Source organism: Gigantopelta aegis, chromosome 6 (assembly GCF_016097555.1).
Source record: "Gigantopelta aegis isolate Gae_Host chromosome 6, Gae_host_genome, whole genome shotgun sequence".
In the NCBI taxonomy this organism is placed as follows: Eukaryota; Metazoa; Mollusca; class Gastropoda; order Neomphalida; family Peltospiridae; genus Gigantopelta; species Gigantopelta aegis.
In genome coordinates this window covers 77,547,959-77,566,974 of record NC_054704.1, presented here as the reverse complement: position 1 = coordinate 77,566,974, position 19,016 = coordinate 77,547,959, and the positions used below count along the sequence as shown (strand labels likewise).

The window sequence follows — 19,016 nt, the reverse complement described above, 5'->3', positions numbered from 1 at the left end:
ACTATTGTTGAAAGAGTATTGTAATTCCGATATTGAGGGCAGAAAAAGAGCAACGGCATTGATTGGAATGAAACAAAGGGAGGTCAGTCCAATATAATTCACCAACAGTTCTTTGCGAACAAACAAAACAAATCAAAAGAGACGAGATGCAATAACGTGCGAGTGTTTAAGCATGGTTTTAATAATATATTCTTCTGGTAATTAAACACGGTTTTTTTTAGCTGACCCCTTTCATAATTATAATCTGCATTCTAATACCTAGCAATTAGCCTGTGGCCTTTTGATACCACAAATATCAACGGAGCGTATTAAACTAAATGTTTTAAACCAGTCTGAAAATTAAGAGGCTATTCGATGCTAGAATAACTGAGTGCCAAACATTACAAAACGTTTATATTTACACACAAAAATGGTATCTCAGACTCTGTATAACAAAGAATATCGATATACATATTCGATACGTGGAACTTAGCACATATTGATAAATAACTAAAGTTAATGTCTAAGTTTCGTTGTGGGTTATATATTACTAGGGGTTGGGTGGGGGGGGGGGGGGGCGTTCTCAATTATCTATAATGTTCTCGAGCATACACACCGTAAGACGGGGATGGGTGTGACGGTTAATACCAGCTTATGTTTTACAACAATAAATTTATAAAAATATTTTATACAAAATCAAAAAACATTTTATGTACACATTTAAGAGGCTACAAAATATAAGTGCGGTTTTGTACATTATTGAAAGCTTTGAATAAACATAAATTGAGTAAAGTGTCGAAACACGTTCCAGACATTTTATCATTGAAATTATGCATCTTGCAAGACAAGTGGGCGTTGAGAAATCGATTATAATTAATATCTTTGTAGCTCTAAATAATAGCAAGGGTCATAAATAACAACTGTAATGATAACACCCTAGACGGACGGACAGAGAGATTTAACATAATTCAGAATACGGAACAGACCGGGAATACACGATATGACAAGCCGAATCAATTACCCGTCAGTCTCCACGCACGATATATAGCCCGGGACGTAATAGAGAAGGCGGATTCTGACGAACCGAAATATAATCAGGGTGATTCTGTGTCAGGAATGAGTTTTTCGTCTTCGCGTGGACGTCCAGGACAAGCTAGAGGGAAACGAATCGTTTGGGGGAGGTAATGAGTCAGGGAGGAGGTAAGAGGTCATCTCAGAATTAAAATGGAATTGTGAAATTCATGCGCCGGGTCCGCGCTAGTGGGACGTTCATCAATGGCCAACTGTCAACTCTGGTGTCCATCACCGTTAGCGAATTCTTGTAGCACTTCGGTCCAATACAAGATGACGGCAATTCCTCATGGATAATAATGACTTTGGTTAAAGAGGAATTTTCCGTCGTGATAAAAGATTGCTGTAAATCATGTGAACTGTCACAGAACAGTTTTGTTGCATGTAATGAATATCTCTGGCATGGTGCGGGATTGTACTTCTTGCTCTGTCTCTCCCCATCTCAGATAATGAAACCCGATTTCAACTCTTTGACACGAACGCACGATACGTCTTGGCTGATTTATCTCTGTTCCTCACGCTGCCGTTTCGAGTCGTTATAGAGATGTTTTCAAGCCGTGATCTCCTGACATACTTCACAGCAAGGCAACAAACCAATTGCAATTTTAAAATATCCGCTCTGAGCAAAACATCAGCTATTATACCGTGACAAAACAGTAGCATTCTGTGAAAGGTTTCTTTTGCCATTTATGTTCCCACTCCTATCCCTACCCCCTCAAAAAAAGAGGAAAAAGTACCATCCCAAGTTCAACCTGCAAACATTTCGCTAACGCTCGCGAACTATTTGATTGGTTCCCAACATGGCCATTTGGTTCACTGTGAAACGCATAAACCAGTCTAGCGGACGTTTTTTTTCCCCGCTCGGTCTGGCTGAACGCAGCTCAGGTTTACTTTAAAAGAGCCTTCCGGTTCAGCTGTAGACATCTTTATATTAATGTACCTTGATTCTGTTTTAACCCCTCCCCACCTAATTATTAAGGCTAGAGTGTACATATCTGATTGTACCCCACCCCCCACCCCCCACCCCCCACGTGACACCACGGGCTGCTTCAGATCCGTTAGCTAATGACGGAGGTACATATGTTTTATATTAAATATCGAAATGTTTTGAAGATATAAGATACACTGAACATCATTATAAAATAATTAGGGGTGGAATCTAGCTCAATCGGTAGAAAGCTCGCCTGGGGTGCTTACATCACAGGATCGAATCACGTCAATGGATCCATTCTCCGATTGGGGGTTTTCCCGACCTAACCAGTGTCCCACGACTGGTATATCGAAGGCCGAGATATGTGCTGCCCCATACTACTGTATCGGGTTTTATGAAAGACTACATGTTGTATGTCAAAAATTACAAAACGTTTGACATACAATAGTCTAGTGTTGTGAAACAAAACGAATTCTAATTTTATAAAATAATTACCGACACACCTTTCGGGGAAAAGGAGGGGGGGTGGGTCGAAGAAACTGAAACGCAGAAACCGAATAAAAAAAGAAAGAAATGTTTTATTTAACGACGCACTCAACACATTTTATTTACGGTTATATGGCGTCAGATATATGATTAAGGACCACACAGATTTTGAGAGGAAACCCGCTGTCGCCATTTCATGGGCTACTCTTTCCGATTAGCAGAAAGGGATCTTTTATTTGCGCTTCCCACAGGCAGGATAGCACAAACCATGGCCTTTGTTGAACCAGTTATGGATCACTGGTCGGTGCAAGTGGTTTACACCTACCCATTGAGCCTTGCGGAGCACTCACTCAGGGTTTGGAGTCGGTATCTGGATTTAAAAATCCCATGCCTCGACTGGGATCCGAACCCAGTACCTACCAGTCAGTTATAAAACATTTATGGCTCAGTAGTTTTTGTGCAATTCGCCAAAATTTATTTATCGGTACACAAAATGCACAAAATTTAATAATAATTATACTGTTATTATTATTATTATCATTACTTCATGTACAATCAATATTTGCTTGTTCTACATTATGTACAACAGCCCGCATGACCGACAAAGTTCAATGAGTGGTTTTAATGAGAAACTGGTAGAAACGTGTGCCAAGTTCACGAGGAAGGTTATAATATAATAAAGTGCCCGGCAAGCTATAGAGTTAGCATATTTTGACTGGGAATAATGAACACGATCACACGACCGTCGCATTTTATTGCGACCAATAATACTCATTAAGGACGGGCGAGGCTGCATATACCACCAAGATGCGTCGATTGATCAAAGTGGACATCCAATTATCTCACTGATTGAATACATCGGCCTCGCCCTGTTGCACCGAAAACTGTTATCACCACCTTCCACTAGTCTGTCACTTTGATACGAACAAGTGATAATAAAGAAAACCGATGCTAATGGATTTAATCACACTGAGTATAAATTGTGGTGATATTTGTGATTAGTTGCGTTTATTAATGGTCGACTGTAGTGCGAAGCAATCAAATAAATGCATGTACGTCAGTTACTTGGTTTGGAGACTGAATAAATGATTATATGTAGGAAAGAAATGTAGGTGTCATTTTTATACGGGATGGGTGTAGACATTTTACATGCTATATCATAGATGGCAGCGGGTTTCCTCTCTCATTATCTGAATGGTCCTTCTACAGTTTTGCATTTACCATAGTTTGACACCCAATAACCGATATATTTTTTCGATCTGGGGTGTCGTTAAACATGTATTCTATTCTATTCTAGTCCTTAACCATACGTCGTACACCATGTAACCGTAAATACAATGTGTTGAGTGCGTCGTTAAATAAAACATTTCTTACTTTTTTCTATCACATACACGGCTGCAGTCTAAATGGAATAAAACGTATACACGTTATTCTGTCTCAAACTACAAGGGTTATTTTCCGTGTTTACATTTTACTGGCGATGTGCGAGTGCGGAAAACAGACAACAGACGTGGTATGGGTTAATATGGAATCACTGCTGTCACGGACCAGGCTTCTGGCTATCCAGAGACAGGACCCGGGACAGAAATGCTCGAAACCTTGGTGGTATAGGAGAATGTTAAAATATATCGCACTTACTATTTATAACAATATAATTTATTTTTACGCGTCTATTTTCCGCATTCCGTGCCCGCACGGCGCCAAAAACCGCGCGTATATACTTCAGAGTTTATATTGAGTTTATAGCTATTAGAAACAGACAATGGAGTAATCTACTTGCATTTAATACATCTGGGTAATAAAACCAATTGAAAAGTATAATATATAAAGCATTATGTAGAAAAATACGTTTGGGAATCTCTTTGATTCAGTTATTTTTCATTTTCTTCAGCGAATGAAAAAACAAAACAAAAAATGTTGTTTATATACATGTCGAAATAATTGTAGACAAGAATATACACTGAGCTACCAGAAATATGATGATGATCAAAATGTATGGAATATACAGACATTCGTATTCTAAGCAATAAAATATAAGTATATTGTAGTTTTAGTAATTAGAGAAGGCTATACTGGCCAACAGTATGTTACAATGAGAACAAAAACTCAGGATGGTTCTTAAGACAGTTTTAATGCCGCAAAGAATCGGCCTTCGTGAAAGTTTATTTACAAGACTTTACCGTGGGGACTATATCCGTATCTAGCGGAGGGGGTTGGCACACGTACCACTTCTACCATACCACACCCCACCCCGTAGTACGAAAAATGCCATTTTTGTTTACCTGGGCTCCGTTTTACGAAGCGAATTTAGTGCTAAAATAACATTAAGTGCATTGCTACCGTATACACTTAAGGTAATCTTAGCACTAAGATCGCTTCGTAAAATAGGTGCCCATTTTTTGTGTGTGTGTGTGTGTGTGTGTGTGTGTGTGTGTGTGTGTGTGTTGGTTGTTTTTTTTCATTACTGCCCTTTAGCTAATTAAGTCAAGGTATGGCTCTGGGGAATGTATTCCAGATGTCATATGCCTGGTGAGAGAACCGTGGAATTTCATTGTGTTTAATATGTGCGTTATTACCTGCAGTGAACTATGACCGTTCCGTATTTCACTGTGTTTAATATGTGCGTTATTACCTGCAGTGAATTATGACCGTTCCGTATTTCACTGTGTTTAATATGTGCGTTATTACCTGCAGTGAACTATGACCGTTCCGTATTTCACCGTGTTTAATATGTGCGTTATTACCTCAAGAGAACTATGACCGTTCCGTATTTCATTGTGTTCTATGACCGTTCCGTATTTCACTGTGTTTAATATGTGCGTTATTACCTGAAGTGAACTATGACTGTTCCGTATTTCATTGTGTTTAATATGTGCGTTATTACCTGCAGTGAACTATGACTGTTCCGTATTTCACTGTGTTTAATATGTGCGTTACCTCCTGAAGTGAACTATGACCGTTCCGTATTTCATTGTGTTTAATATGTGCGTTATTACCTGCAGTGAACTATGACCGTTCCGTATTTCACTGTGTTTAATATGTGCGTTATTACCTGCAGTGAACTATGACCGTTCCGTTGTCCAGGTTGTCGTAGGCCCGAATCTTCTGTCTGAACAGCAGCAGTGAGTGACCAAACTTCGGAACGCCGTGATCTGGCCACGTCGTGTAGTGGAACTGTTTTACGTATTTCGACTGACCTTTCTGAAATATTAAAGAAAAAACCCCGCATACGTGACAATTATATTATATGTTAGCAATAAAAAAATCCAAACATTCATCATCATGGCTGAACCTAGCTACAGGAAATGCGCGAATGATTTTCCCACCTAGAAAAAAAATACACAAAAAGTTATTTTTAAGTTCAGAAGAGCCCTTTTTATTCAGATGGAAACGTCCCCATTGGCCTATTCTATGATTGGGTTTTCCCCCGTCCAACCAGTGTTCCACGACTGATCCATCAAAGGCCATGGTATGTGTTGCCCTGTCTGTGGGAAGGTGCTTATAAAAGATCCCTAATGGAAAAAAATGTGGAGGGTTTTGTCTTAAAATATATGTCATAATGACCAAATATAGATGATAATAAAATAAATGTGATCTGGTGGTGTTGTTTAATTTGTTTTTGTTTTTTTTACTTTTCGACCCAATATTACTGTTCTTATTGTATTTTTACTGTCCGTCCGTTTTGTTTAAATATTAATGTTTAAAATTTTTACAAAAATTGTACACTGAATTACGACAGTTATTTATAAAAAAAATATAACTTTAATCATTCCATGCATTTGCAAAGATTTTCAGGTGTTTCGTCCATTGGAACAGGACTGCCACTCTCCGTCACAACATGGCATTATACTTTATTTGGAGGACTGCCACTGTTGTAATAATGTATTAATAAACAATAATCAAGTCATTAGTTATGCTTTAAATAATATTAATTAATACTGTGACAAATATGAACGTGTTTATAAATTTGGCACCGGCCTCGTGGTGGTGTCGTGGTTATGCCATCGGACATAAGGCTGGTAGGTACAGAGTTTGCAGCCCGGTACCGCCTCCCACCCAGCACGAGTTTTAACGACTCAGTGGCCTGGGGTAGGTGTAAGACCACTACACTCTCTCACTAACCACTAACCAACTGTCCTGGCCAGACAGCCCAAATAGCTGAGGTGTGTGTCCATGACAGCGTGCTTGAACCTTAATTGGATATAAGCACGAAAATAAGTTGAAATAAATCAATAAATTTGGCGCGTTGGCAAATACAAAACAGAACCTCTAAATTTGACGCGTTGCCAAATATAAAAATAAATAAATCTAGCGCAATGGTAAATATGAAACGTTTTCTATAGATTTGGTACGATGGTCATTATGAAACAGTGCATATAAAATTGTCGCGCTAGCAAATACGAAACAAGAGTCCATACACCCGACGTGATGGCAACTACGAAATAGTGTCTCTAAAGTTGGTGCTAATGCAAATACGAAATAGTGTCTACAAATATGACGCTAAATCCTGCGGACCGCTTCTCTTTAATAAGTGGCATTAGTAAATCGCTTTCCGTGCTAACTCGGGGTTAGATATAACATATCCTTACACGAGGAATCGGAGAGTGATCAATAGGCTTTTAACCCTGTTTGTGTTGTGACCCTATATGACACGAAAAGTGCAAAAGGAAGTTATTAGCATTCGCTAAAAAGAAATAGGTTTGCTCCGAACTCTGTGAGTCACGCCATTAAAGGGGCCCAGGGTGACTATTGACTTCTTTTGTACTGCCTGAACGTTTTCGTGCACAGCCAATTGATTCTGTTTTTTCAGTGATTGTACATCAAACGGGACCCGTCTTCGGGGATGTAACCACGGTCTCTGGATGCCACGACAAATTGCTGCAATGGTAGGGTAAAGTCTCAACACGCGCCCACGTCAGTGGAAGGCAGATCCAAGCCCACGCGCAATGTCAAGAGGATTTTTTAAAATAAGATGATGAGACGTAATGGGATCCGTAGTGATGGTTTTAAGAAGCAAGCGGGTTTTTAAATTACAGTTTAGAAACCTATAAAATAAGCTTTTAAAGGAGCTCAGAAGCATGATTAGTATACATCTGTTATTAATCAAAGTCTCATGTCAAACCAGTAACTGTTATATATAATGGGTGTGTATATAAAATGTTGTTTGCTCGACATAACTTGAGAGAATTGTGATAAGTATGTATATACGCAGGCACGTGCACACATACATACATACATACACACAAACACACATACACATACAGGCACACATACACACATACAGGCACACATACATACATATATACACACATACATACACACATACATATATACATACATATATATATATATATTTATATATATATATATATACATGCATACACACATACACACATACAGACATGCATGCACGCATGCACACGCACACACACACACACATACATACATACATGAATGTCTCGGTGGCCGAGTGGTTACGATGGTGGTCTGGGTACAGCGGACTATGCGGTGCTTAACATACGAGTCCCACTTACGACATGAGATACAATTTGTGAGGCGAAAAACGATTTGTGTCCCCTGTGCCCGCCGTCCACACATATTAAACACTAGGGAACACAAAACTGGGACAGCTTGTCTCAATCCTGTCAACATGTGATCTGCTTTAAACATTCAATAATAATGTTCTGACTTTTAAAACAATCAATCAGCTACAATATCTGCTATTTTACCTGAGACAGGAGGAATGTCCTGATAATGAAGTCAGGAAGGTTGTCTATCCTGTATAACTGGTCATTGTTAAAACAATATGTTAGTTTACCTGAGACAGGAGGAATGTTCATGATGTGGTCAGGAAGGTAGTCTGTCCAGAGTAACTGACCAGTGTTAAAACTATCTGCTATTTCACCTGAGATAAGAGGAAAGTTTTCATGATGTAGTCAGGAAGATAGTCTGTCCCGAGTATCTGACCAGTGTTAAAACAATCTATCTGCTATTTTACCTGAGACAGGAGGAATGTCCTGATGATATAGTCAGGAAGGTAGTCTGTCCTGAGTAACTGACCAGTGTTAAAACAATCTATCTGCTATTGTATCTGAGACAGGAGGAATGTCCTGATGATATGGTCAGGAAGATAGTCTGTCCCGAGTATCTGACCAGTGTTAAAACAATCTATCTGCTATTTTACCTGCGACAGGAGGAATGTCCTGATGATGTGGTCAGGAAGGTAGTCTGTCATGAGTAACTGACCAGTGTTAAAACTATCTGCTATTTCACCTGAGATAAGAGGAAAGTTTTCATGATGTAGTCAGGAAGATAGTCTGTCCGAGTATCTGACCAGTGTTAAAACAATCTATCTGCTATTTTACCTGAGACAGGAGGAATGTCCTGATGATATAGTCAGGAAGATAGTCTGTCCCGAGCAGCTGACCAGTGTTAAAACAATCTATCTGCTGTTGTACCTGAGACAGGAGGAATGTCCTGATGATATAGTCAGGCAGGTAGTCTGTCCCGAGTATCTGACCAGTGTTAAAACAATCTATCTGCTATTTTACCTGAGACAGGAGGAATGTCCTGATGATATAGTCAGGCAGGTAGTCTGTCCCGAGTATCTGACCAGTGTTAAAACAATCTATCTGCTATTTTACCCGAGACAAGAGGAATGTCCTGATGATATAGTCAGGAAGATAGTCTGTCCCGAGCAGCTGACCAGTGTTAAAACAATCTATCTGCTATTTTACCCGAGACAAGAGGAATGTCCTGATGATATAGTCAGGAAGATAGTCTGTCCCGAGTATCTGACCAGTGTTAAAACAATCTATCTGCTGTTTCACCCGAGACAGGAGGAATGTCCTGATGATATAGTCAGGCAGGTAGTCTGTCCCGAGTATCTGACCAGTGTTAAAACAATCTATCTGCTATTTTACCTGAGACAGGAGGAATGTCCTGATGATATAGTCGGGCAGGTAGTCTGTCCCGAGCAGCTGAACGGAGATCGTCCCATACTCCTCACATCCCTCATCAGGCCAGTACTGTTCACACTTTTTCTGAAGAAAAAATATCACAATCAGTAAAGCTTAGCAATAACATTGTATTCAGCCTTTAAAACGGCCTTGGTAGCGATGTGGGTAAGTGATGGGCTTTGGGATGCAGTTGAGTCTTGGATCGTAATTCGCTGAACTCTCATAACTTGGCTATCTTGTATTGCAATGCAAAAAGACTTGCGAAGATGAGTCTATATTGTCTGGGAGAGCCTTGAAGAGCTTTGTCAATTAGGTCCAAGTCTGCATCTCTGTACAGCGGAGTGGGATTTAGCTCAGTCGGTCGAGTGTTCGCTTAAGGTACTTGCATCGCAGGATGGAACCACCTAGGTGGATCCATTTAGCTGAATGGGGTTGTTCTCGTTCCAACCAGTGCACCACAACTGGACACAGGCCGTGGTATGTGCTTTCCTGTATGTGGAAAAGTGCATATAAAAGATCCCTTACTGCATTAGAAAAAAAATGTAGCGGGTTTCCTTTGATGACTATGAGTCAGAATTACCAAATGTTTGATATCCAATAGCCGATAATTAATTAGTTAATGTACCCCAGTGGTCTCGTTAAACAAAACAAACTTTTTATACTTTTAGCATCCCTGTACCAGCACCCTGAACGAGTGTTAAGGGTTCAGTGAGGTTGTGTAAGGCCACCACGTCGACGTCTCCTTAACTAACCAGGTAACTGAAGTGAACCATGAACCCAACTTCTACAATAGTAAGTCCAGGTATCTCATGCATTTTCTCCGCAGCAATTGAAGGGTGTATATCTCCGTGTCGAATCCAGTAGTAACATGTGGTTAAAATGGTTACATACAGCGTTGTAAACAAGATGTACACTATGTTTATAAATACTACAACCAATCACCTTTAATTGAAATCAAAAAAAAATGTATGTAAACAAGATATACACTGTGTTTATAAATACTACAACCAATCACCTTCAATTAAAATCAGAAACCACATGAATGGGGTATACAAAAGCATCAAGTCAGTGAAGCTGCCTTTTAAAAAAATCAAAAACTGTTCTCTTTAAAATGGCCGTGTTTTTTCTTGTGTGTGAGTGTGTGTACGTGTGTTTCTGGGTTTTTGTTGTGTTTTTTTCCATAACTTACCTTGCCGGTTTCTAAGGCATTTGTCAACATGATGATGGTCTTGGAGTTCTCCTGCCACACCATTCTCCAAATATCTGGGATTGTCGGTCTGTTTGGACCTGGATGCGAAAAAACAACAAATCACATTTAAACACCAAGCAACTTCTGTTCTAAACATAGGCTTATAATATACTGTATTCACAAAATACCAATGAATTTAATATGTTGATTGCTTCTTTACAAAATAATGAATATGAAGAATAGTGTCAATAGTGTGATAACCTTTTCCCTTTGTCAACATTTCTTTGATTTCAAATATAATAATTTGCATATTACTTCAGTAAGCAGTATGATAAAAACCCATTTAAACACGAGGTAAAACCTTATAAAACACATAGTAAGCGTATGTTATATTATAAAAAGTAACGAACAAATTTAGATTTTAACTTTTGTATGAAGTAAATTTGTCTACAAGTTATATTTTCTGTTTGGCTACCAATATGGAGTAACTCACCTTGTGCTGCTATGTAAGCTTTCGGTTTGTTGTAACCCTGCAACATAAATGGAACTATAAAAGTAAAATTGAAAAATTGGACCTTATGTTGCACGTTTCGAATACAACAGACACTTTACTTAACAATTCCTGTTCCGCACAAAACCAGTTAATTATTCTTGTTTCATACATAGTAGTACCCGGTATATTAAAACTAGTTTAATTCAAATTATGTTAATTTATATTAGCCAGCCAATACAACACTTTATGACAACATGTCCTGTCATATATTTCATCAATGCCAGGCACGCCAGTATTTAATGCTCTATTCAAAGTTAGGGGCACTTTGGACTTTGACCCAGTGAGAAGCTATTTGGTAGTGTGCTGCCTACACAACTAAAGGTATGCTTGTCATAGGTAATCATGAATATTTTTTATTTTAGCAGAATGTGTGAAATGTTTAATAAACAATATTCTGACACAAAACGTTTAGCATTCGGTAAAATATAACATGCCTCAATTATAATATCGACCATATACGGATAAATAGCAAATAATATTTGCTTACGGAAGAACAACTGTTGATAATAATCGGCATAATAAAATTATGTTCTGTTATGGTAATGTAACTAAGGTAACAAACGTAATGCAGTTATGCAACTAAGTTAACACGACTAAGGTTTATTATCTGATATTTCACTTTTCAAGATTAATAATCATTAAACTTCAGTATCCATCTAAACCAAAATATTTGACAAAATGATGGTTTATATATTACATATTGTACTGGTCATTACTCACATCAATATAATTTGCATTGATATAATCATCAGTGACGTCACCATTCTCGGTATCGAGTACAACACGTGAATGGTCATCTGAAACAAAACGAAATATTTATACAGCAAATCAGTGGTATTATACGTTCATTGAATGTAACTCAGTCTAGAACACTCGCCTGGGATGCGAGGGGTCGTAAGGTCGCTCGCCCTCGGTAGACCTTTTGGGATTTTCCCCACTTCAAAACCAGTGCCACACGACTGGCATATCAAAGACCATGGTATATGCTATCCTGTCTATGGATATATATGTATATGTGTGTGTGTGTGTGAGAGAGAGAGAGAGAGAGAGAGAGAGAGAGAGAGAGAGAGAGAGAGAGAGAGAGAGAGAGAGAGAGAGAGAGAGTGTGTGTGTGTGTGAGAGTGCATGTTTTAATTCGGTTAAATATTTTACCAATGATAAACATGTACATGTGTATGTACATATTATAAATACCGAAAATAGCGAGAGAGACTAACCAGATTCGTTATACTGTGGTCACTTAATGTGTACATTTCACAAACATTAGTTTATTTTGAAATCACCCCATACTGTGTTGCGTAATATAGAATCGCTTACATGCTATAATGTTCCCGTATCGATTTTTAGGTTTGTTTTCATTCTTCTTGGCCGCATCACAGCTGGCAGTCAAACCCGCGGGTATTAACTGCAAGGAAAATGAGAAACACAAAAAATAAGCAATTCCTTATAGAAATATGTGATATAATTATATACTGTATGTTATTCGTTTATTCAGTAATCATATTTATCAGAGTACTCCAATAAGCGCAGTAATTGTGCTACTTTCTAAAAGATGTTAGGGAATTAAAAAATGTAAAACATATATTCAGTTAAAACAATACTCTCTGGAATTAAAAAAATAAATATTATTTAATAGAAATTATTACATAAAATTTGTTATTTAACAATCAATACCATGAGTGTAACTGCGACATGAATACTTGTTATAACAATGTCCTAAGTACACTATGACAAAAAAGAAAACGTGTGACTTTTAAAGTAAAATCAGACATTGGATTTAATTGATGCATCATTTGTCAATGTAAGCAACAGGAGATTTTCAGTTTTAAATTAATATGCCTGACTGTCACATCATTGAGTGTAGTTTGTATTTTACAGTAGTACCACATTGCAAAACGTTTTTGTCTTTGTATCTAAATCAGGTAGCCAGAACTCTGACGAACTGGAAATGGTAATAACATTTCTTGTAAACCACGAGTAAAATTTAATTTGTAAGTAAAGTTTGTTTTATTTAACACGCCACTAGAGCACATTGATTTTTTATCTTATCATCGGCTATTATTGGACGTCAAACAGATGGTCATTCTGACACTGTTTTTGTTTTTTTAGAGGAAACCAGCTGTCGCCACATAGGCTACTCTTTTACGACAGGCAGCAAGGGATCTTTTATTTGCGCTTCCCACAGGCAGGATAGCACAAACCATGGCCTTTGTTGAACCAGTTATGGATCACTGGTCGGTGCAAGTGGTTTACATCTACCCATTGAGCCTTGCGGAGCATTCACTCAGGGTTTGAAGTCGGTATCTGGATTAAAAATCCCATGCCTCGACTGGGATCCGAACCCAGTACCTACCAGCCTGTAGACCATCGAGGTCGGTTTAATTTACAAGATGCAGATTTAGGAGGGGTCCAAGGGTGAGGAGTCTTCTTTATCAACATCACCAACCTTCATAACATTGATACCAAAGAGCTTACACTCCCTACTAAAAATGCCAGATGTCCCATCGTTTACTTACGCGGTATTCTCGTTTCAAGCCTTCGTAGTCGTTTTCCTTGCTGCTTCGGATATAATCCCAGAGGTCCTCCACTTTTATGGGAGGAATATCAATACCAACATTGCCGTAAATTGGTTCGGTGTCTATATCGTATTCTGTAGTGGGTAGAATGAGAGGTTCAATTTCAATGTTATCTGAAAAAAGTATATTAAAATACATGTAGCTGACATAGAAAATACACCATTTTATCTTAGTCTTAATGGGAAAAAACCTGCTATAAATATATATTTTTAATTATTGTAAAAATCTATTTACCAAATATTTACTGAAATCTGTACAACCTTTTCTACAATATTAGTTTGAATGATGTAATTAATTTTTCAAATTAGTTTTCTGGGCTTGCATATTTTTCAATTACTACCATCAGTTTTCGGGGAAGTATGTGCAACTATATGGAAATACATGGACAGTTTCTATTAGTATTCAGACAACAGTTTACATTACAAGTACTTTTAAGGGCGTTCCTAACAGTTTACCTACAATAACATACCACCGGCCTTCGTGGCGCAGCGGTTAAGCCATCGTACTACAGGCTGGTAGGTACAGGGTTCGCAGCCCGGTACCGGCTCCAACCCAGCGTGAGTTCTCAAGGGTTCAATGGGTAGGTGTAAGGCCACTACACCCTCTTCTCTCTCACTAAACACTAACACACTAACAACTAACCTACTGTCCTGGACAGACAGTCCAGATAGCTGAGGTGTGTGTCAGAGACAGCGTGCTTGAATCTTTATTGGATATAAGCACAAAAATAAGTTGAAATGAACTGTAACATACTTCCCATTAATTTTGTGCACATACAAATATTTTTTTTATCTGAAGGTGAAATTCAGTTCATGGTAATACAAATATTAGGTCCACCAGAAATACAATGTAGATATATAGACGTTAATATTCAAAGCAAGAAAATCTAATTAGTATGTAATTTTAATGGCTACGAAAGCTCTCTCGGCTGAAAATGGATACAAAGTCAGGAATCTCCCTTTAAATAATACAAATTATGGTTGACTATTTTAAAGAAAAATATGTGGGCAAAACGTATATGTTCATTCAGTGCATTCAAAATGGCTGCTAATGTATTACACGGTAAGGATATGAGAAAACTGTGTTCAAAATCGATGCCATTCCACAAATTTCACAATATATATGATTAATGTGCATAGATTCAGCAATACGATAGAATATGTCTATTGAATAATGTGCCCTAGGTCAATGGCTAATATTATTTCTGCATACGGACTCAACTTCGTACTTAGTCTAGGTGCAAGTGCACTATAAACTGCATGCGCTCTTAAGACTCGAGTTTCTGTGTCGTTCACTGTCGCTTTGACATGTTCCCATTTACAGGATCAGTATTTCTCTAGCTCAGAGGTTTGGTCGGCTGAGATTATATGTAGAACAACAAAGGATATTCCAATAGTTTAATATATAATTTGACTGTCAAATGGGCCTAAAATGATCACAAGACATTGGTAATTTTAATAAACATTTTAAACTGAATAATTTAACATAAATTAAAAAGAAAACTAAATTAATATTTGCGAGTGTTTTTGTTGGGGTTTTTTTTTTAAATATATGTTAGGCCTATATGGTGAGTCAAGTGTGGAGCTTTATAAATATAAGTGGTCACGTGAAACTAGAACTACACGTGCTTTCCTGTACATATTCACCATTCATATTTCGATCCAAGAAACAAGCGTACGACACAGGGGCAGTGGGGGGGGGGGGGACAACTGCCGCCCCTCACCGCCCATTTCTGAAGAAGATCCTCAAATTCGGGCAAAAACAATAAAGAAATTCGGACAAAATGAGCTGGCCTCAACACTTTTCACCATGTATTTTCATCATTCTACCAACAATATTTGTTGTAATCCATGTAAAAATGCGCTACGGATCGTTTGCAACACTATATAGCTGTTTGGAAGTAATGCTAATATGAATAAACTTTGTAATCCAGATTCGGGTACTTTTGTTTTAGCCTGTGCCCCCCCCCCCCCCCCCCCCCCAAAAAAAACAAAAAACAAATGACAAATGGGAGCCCGTACGCCTACGCCAAGAAATATAATTAACGGCCTGAATGGCAAAATGGTTATGTAAAATAGGAGTAAGGATGGTAGATGATGAATGTGTATCCTATTCAGTGGGAGAGTCGTTAGGCTTCTTGTGACCAGTGCTCCACAACTGATATGTTAAAGGCTATGGTGTTTGCTGTATGTAAAAACTACATATAAATAACCTGTACTGCCATCTTGTACTAGCAGTCCCTATGGGCGGGAGACCAGATCTTCTCTAACACAAACTGCTTCACATTTCCAGTTATAAAACAAAAATGTTTTGTTTAACGACACCACTAGAGCACATTGATTTATTAATCATCGGCTACTGGATGTCAAACATATGGTCATTTTGACACAATCATAGAGATGAAACCCGCTAAGTTTTTCCATTAGTAGCAAGGGATCTTTTATATGCACCATCCTACAGACAGGATAGCACATACTACGGCCTTTGATATACCAGTCGTGGTGCACTGGCTAGAGCAAGAAATAGCCCATTAGGCCCATCCAGTTATAAACTCGTTTCGGTATGGTTAATGTATGTACATGAATTATAGTTCAATAATTACAATACGGAATAAACGCATAACTGCACACAGCAATACAAAATAAACACTATGGAACTGTTTATTTAGGGGGTTTGGTTAAATCAGTTCTAAAATGTATATGCAGCCATGCTTACTATTTTAGTAAAACACACATTTCTAAGCAACTGGAAACAATAATAATTATATGAGCATTGCTGAAATAAATGTCAAAACAAGCGCATATGTACATATTGATATGTTTGTATAAGGTGTTAATAGACACAATTTTAAATTTTCGAAATAATATTTAATGGCATAAAACTGCTGGTATAGACTACAGAGCACAATATTTCACGTAAACTGTCGTTTTGTTCGTGTGTAGGCAAAGCAACTTTAAATTTACGCCAACAGCCAATCGGTTTAAGCTGCGAATCATTACACATTGTGAAGTCATAAGTTGCAAACCTTTAAAGGTACCTACCCTGTAATTTCAAAGCAGTTTTGAGATAATTGATTAGGCCATGCAATATATAATTCAAGTAACCGAACAATTGGTTACCTGAGTAAAAATCACGTTAACCGTCTTCCGGTTACCTACGATTTTGAAATATTGTACTCTGAACTATGTGAAAAAAAAAAATCCGCAATAACACACTAAACTAATAATTCACAACAAATAATGTCACGATTGCATGGTTAGGTATTAAATACTATTATCCAAACAACCCAGGCACACCACTGCAGACGTGCATACAGAAAACGTTACTCACCTTACACACAGATGACAGACGACATGTGAAAATTATATTAAATATTAATACTTTTTAGAAAGTAGATTATCTTTTTTCACACGTTAAGTTAAGGTTGGTGATTACAACAAAAGGATAAAATAATATCATTAGAGGAAATAACAATTGTTAAGAGTGTGATTGTAATATTTAAGTAACCGTGAGATAAAATGCACATACAATAAAAATAAATTGTTAAAAAAGTGATTGTGCATGTGCTATTAAAGTAAATGTGAGAAAAAAAAATACACAGAGAAATAAAAATACAAAGTGTTAATAATTCTTAAGAACATCCAAATTATAATTAATTCTTAAAAATTCCACAAATTAATTAATCAGTAAACATATAAGAAGTTTAGCATGCATCAGATTTATTATTTATTGTGTGTTACAATCTATCATTTGACCAACCTTAAAAAATAACAAGTTTCCATAACCCATTAAAAAAATCATCCCTAAGTTTTAGCATCACTTTTACATTAGTATTTTCAACGCATTTTTCTGCATAATTTAAAAAGTAAATTATATTCTAATACAAATACAAAAGATCGAGTTATTGTAAACCAATCGTTTAAGGCTGGTCAAACTACTAGTGTTATGTTGACAAGTAGGTACAACTGAGACTGAGAGACACTGACCAATGGGAGTTGGAGGTGGTGACGTGTCTGGTTCCGGTAAAATGGTTGGTCCAAAAGATGGCAGGTCAGATTTTTCTCTCTCTGCCGTCATGTGTCGCTTTCTGTAAATGAAAATACACGTGTACTAGTAATACATTTATCAAAATAACTAAGCAAACTAAATAAAATAAATAAATAAATACAAATATATAATTAACAAATGAAACAAACAAAACAAAGAAGAAACTAGAATTACTAACATTTGGGTGATTTTTGTCCGAAAGACCAAATAAATTCAAGTTTCATTTAGCCTAACAAAGTATAACAATATTAAAACTGTTTAAATAATTCATTTGATTTTCAACCATGCGTTATGGTGATTTAATAATCAAACAAATTCAAGTTTCATTTAGCCTAACAAAGTATAACAATAATAAAAATGTTTAAATAATTCATTTGATTTTCAACCATGCGTTATGGTGATTTAATGATGAAATAAATTCAAGTTTAATTCGCATTTTGGTGACTTTTCGAGGTAGGTACGTATGTTCTTTTTGTTTCGCATAATTTTACTTCTGCACTTCATGTAGGCTACTGGTAACACTAGGAAGATCAGAATCGTGCTGGGTTAGCCATAATCCATAAATTAAAAAAAAGATTGTAAGTATGTGTAGGTTTGGCCCAAATTTCATGTATTCACAATCAGTAAGCGTATACGTATTCAACCACTCTATGCACAGTGCATTACGTATACGTATTCGACCACTCTATGCACAGTGCATTACGTATACGCATCCGACCACTCTATGCACAGTGCATTACGTATAGGCATCCGACCACTCTATGCACATTGCATTACGTATACGCATCCGACCACTCTATGCACAGTGCATTACGTATACGCATCCGACCACTCTATGCACAGTGCATTACGTATACGCATACGACCACTCTATGCACAGTGCATTACATATACGCATCCGACCACTCTATGCACAGTGCATTACATATACGCATCCGACCACTCTATGCACAGTGCATTACATATACGCATCCGACCACTCTATGCACAGTGCATTACATATACGTATCCGACCACTCTATGCACAGTGCATTAGGTTGTATAGTACCAAAAAAGAGTGTCCCGTGTCAAAGTTCGAGGTGCACTGGAGTAAAAGCAGGTGTGGGTGTGATTGGTAGCAATATGTGACATTGATTATTTGTGCAAATACTATTATCCATTGACAAAAAATAAATACACTTTTATTTGTTTTATAGTTGTTATGCAGTATATTCCAGAGGTTGAA

General features: G+C 37.5%; 1 protein-coding gene across 3 annotated transcripts in view; it reads right to left on the bottom strand.

Annotated features, from left to right (window-relative positions):
• The window catches only part of LOC121375621 (receptor-type tyrosine-protein phosphatase T-like), a 139,406-nt gene that overhangs the window by 17,827 nt on the left and 102,563 nt on the right, over positions 1-19,016 (bottom strand). For 2 of the 3 annotated variants that reach the window (XM_041503164.1, XM_041503165.1), the window contains 8 exons: positions 17,731-17,831; positions 13,685-13,857; positions 12,486-12,573; positions 11,889-11,965; positions 11,109-11,145; positions 10,616-10,713; positions 9,391-9,510; positions 5,520-5,668 (listed from right to left, as the gene is read on the bottom strand). In XM_041503164.1, the coding sequence (XP_041359098.1) occupies positions 5,520-5,668; positions 9,391-9,510; positions 10,616-10,713; positions 11,109-11,145; positions 11,889-11,965; positions 12,486-12,573; positions 13,685-13,857; positions 17,731-17,831 (843 nt within the window). The remainder of the gene's footprint in view (positions 1-5,519; positions 5,669-9,390; positions 9,511-10,615; positions 10,714-11,108; positions 11,146-11,888; positions 11,966-12,485; positions 12,574-13,684; positions 13,858-17,730; positions 17,832-19,016) is intronic. The other variant, XM_041503166.1, reaches the window with a different exon arrangement.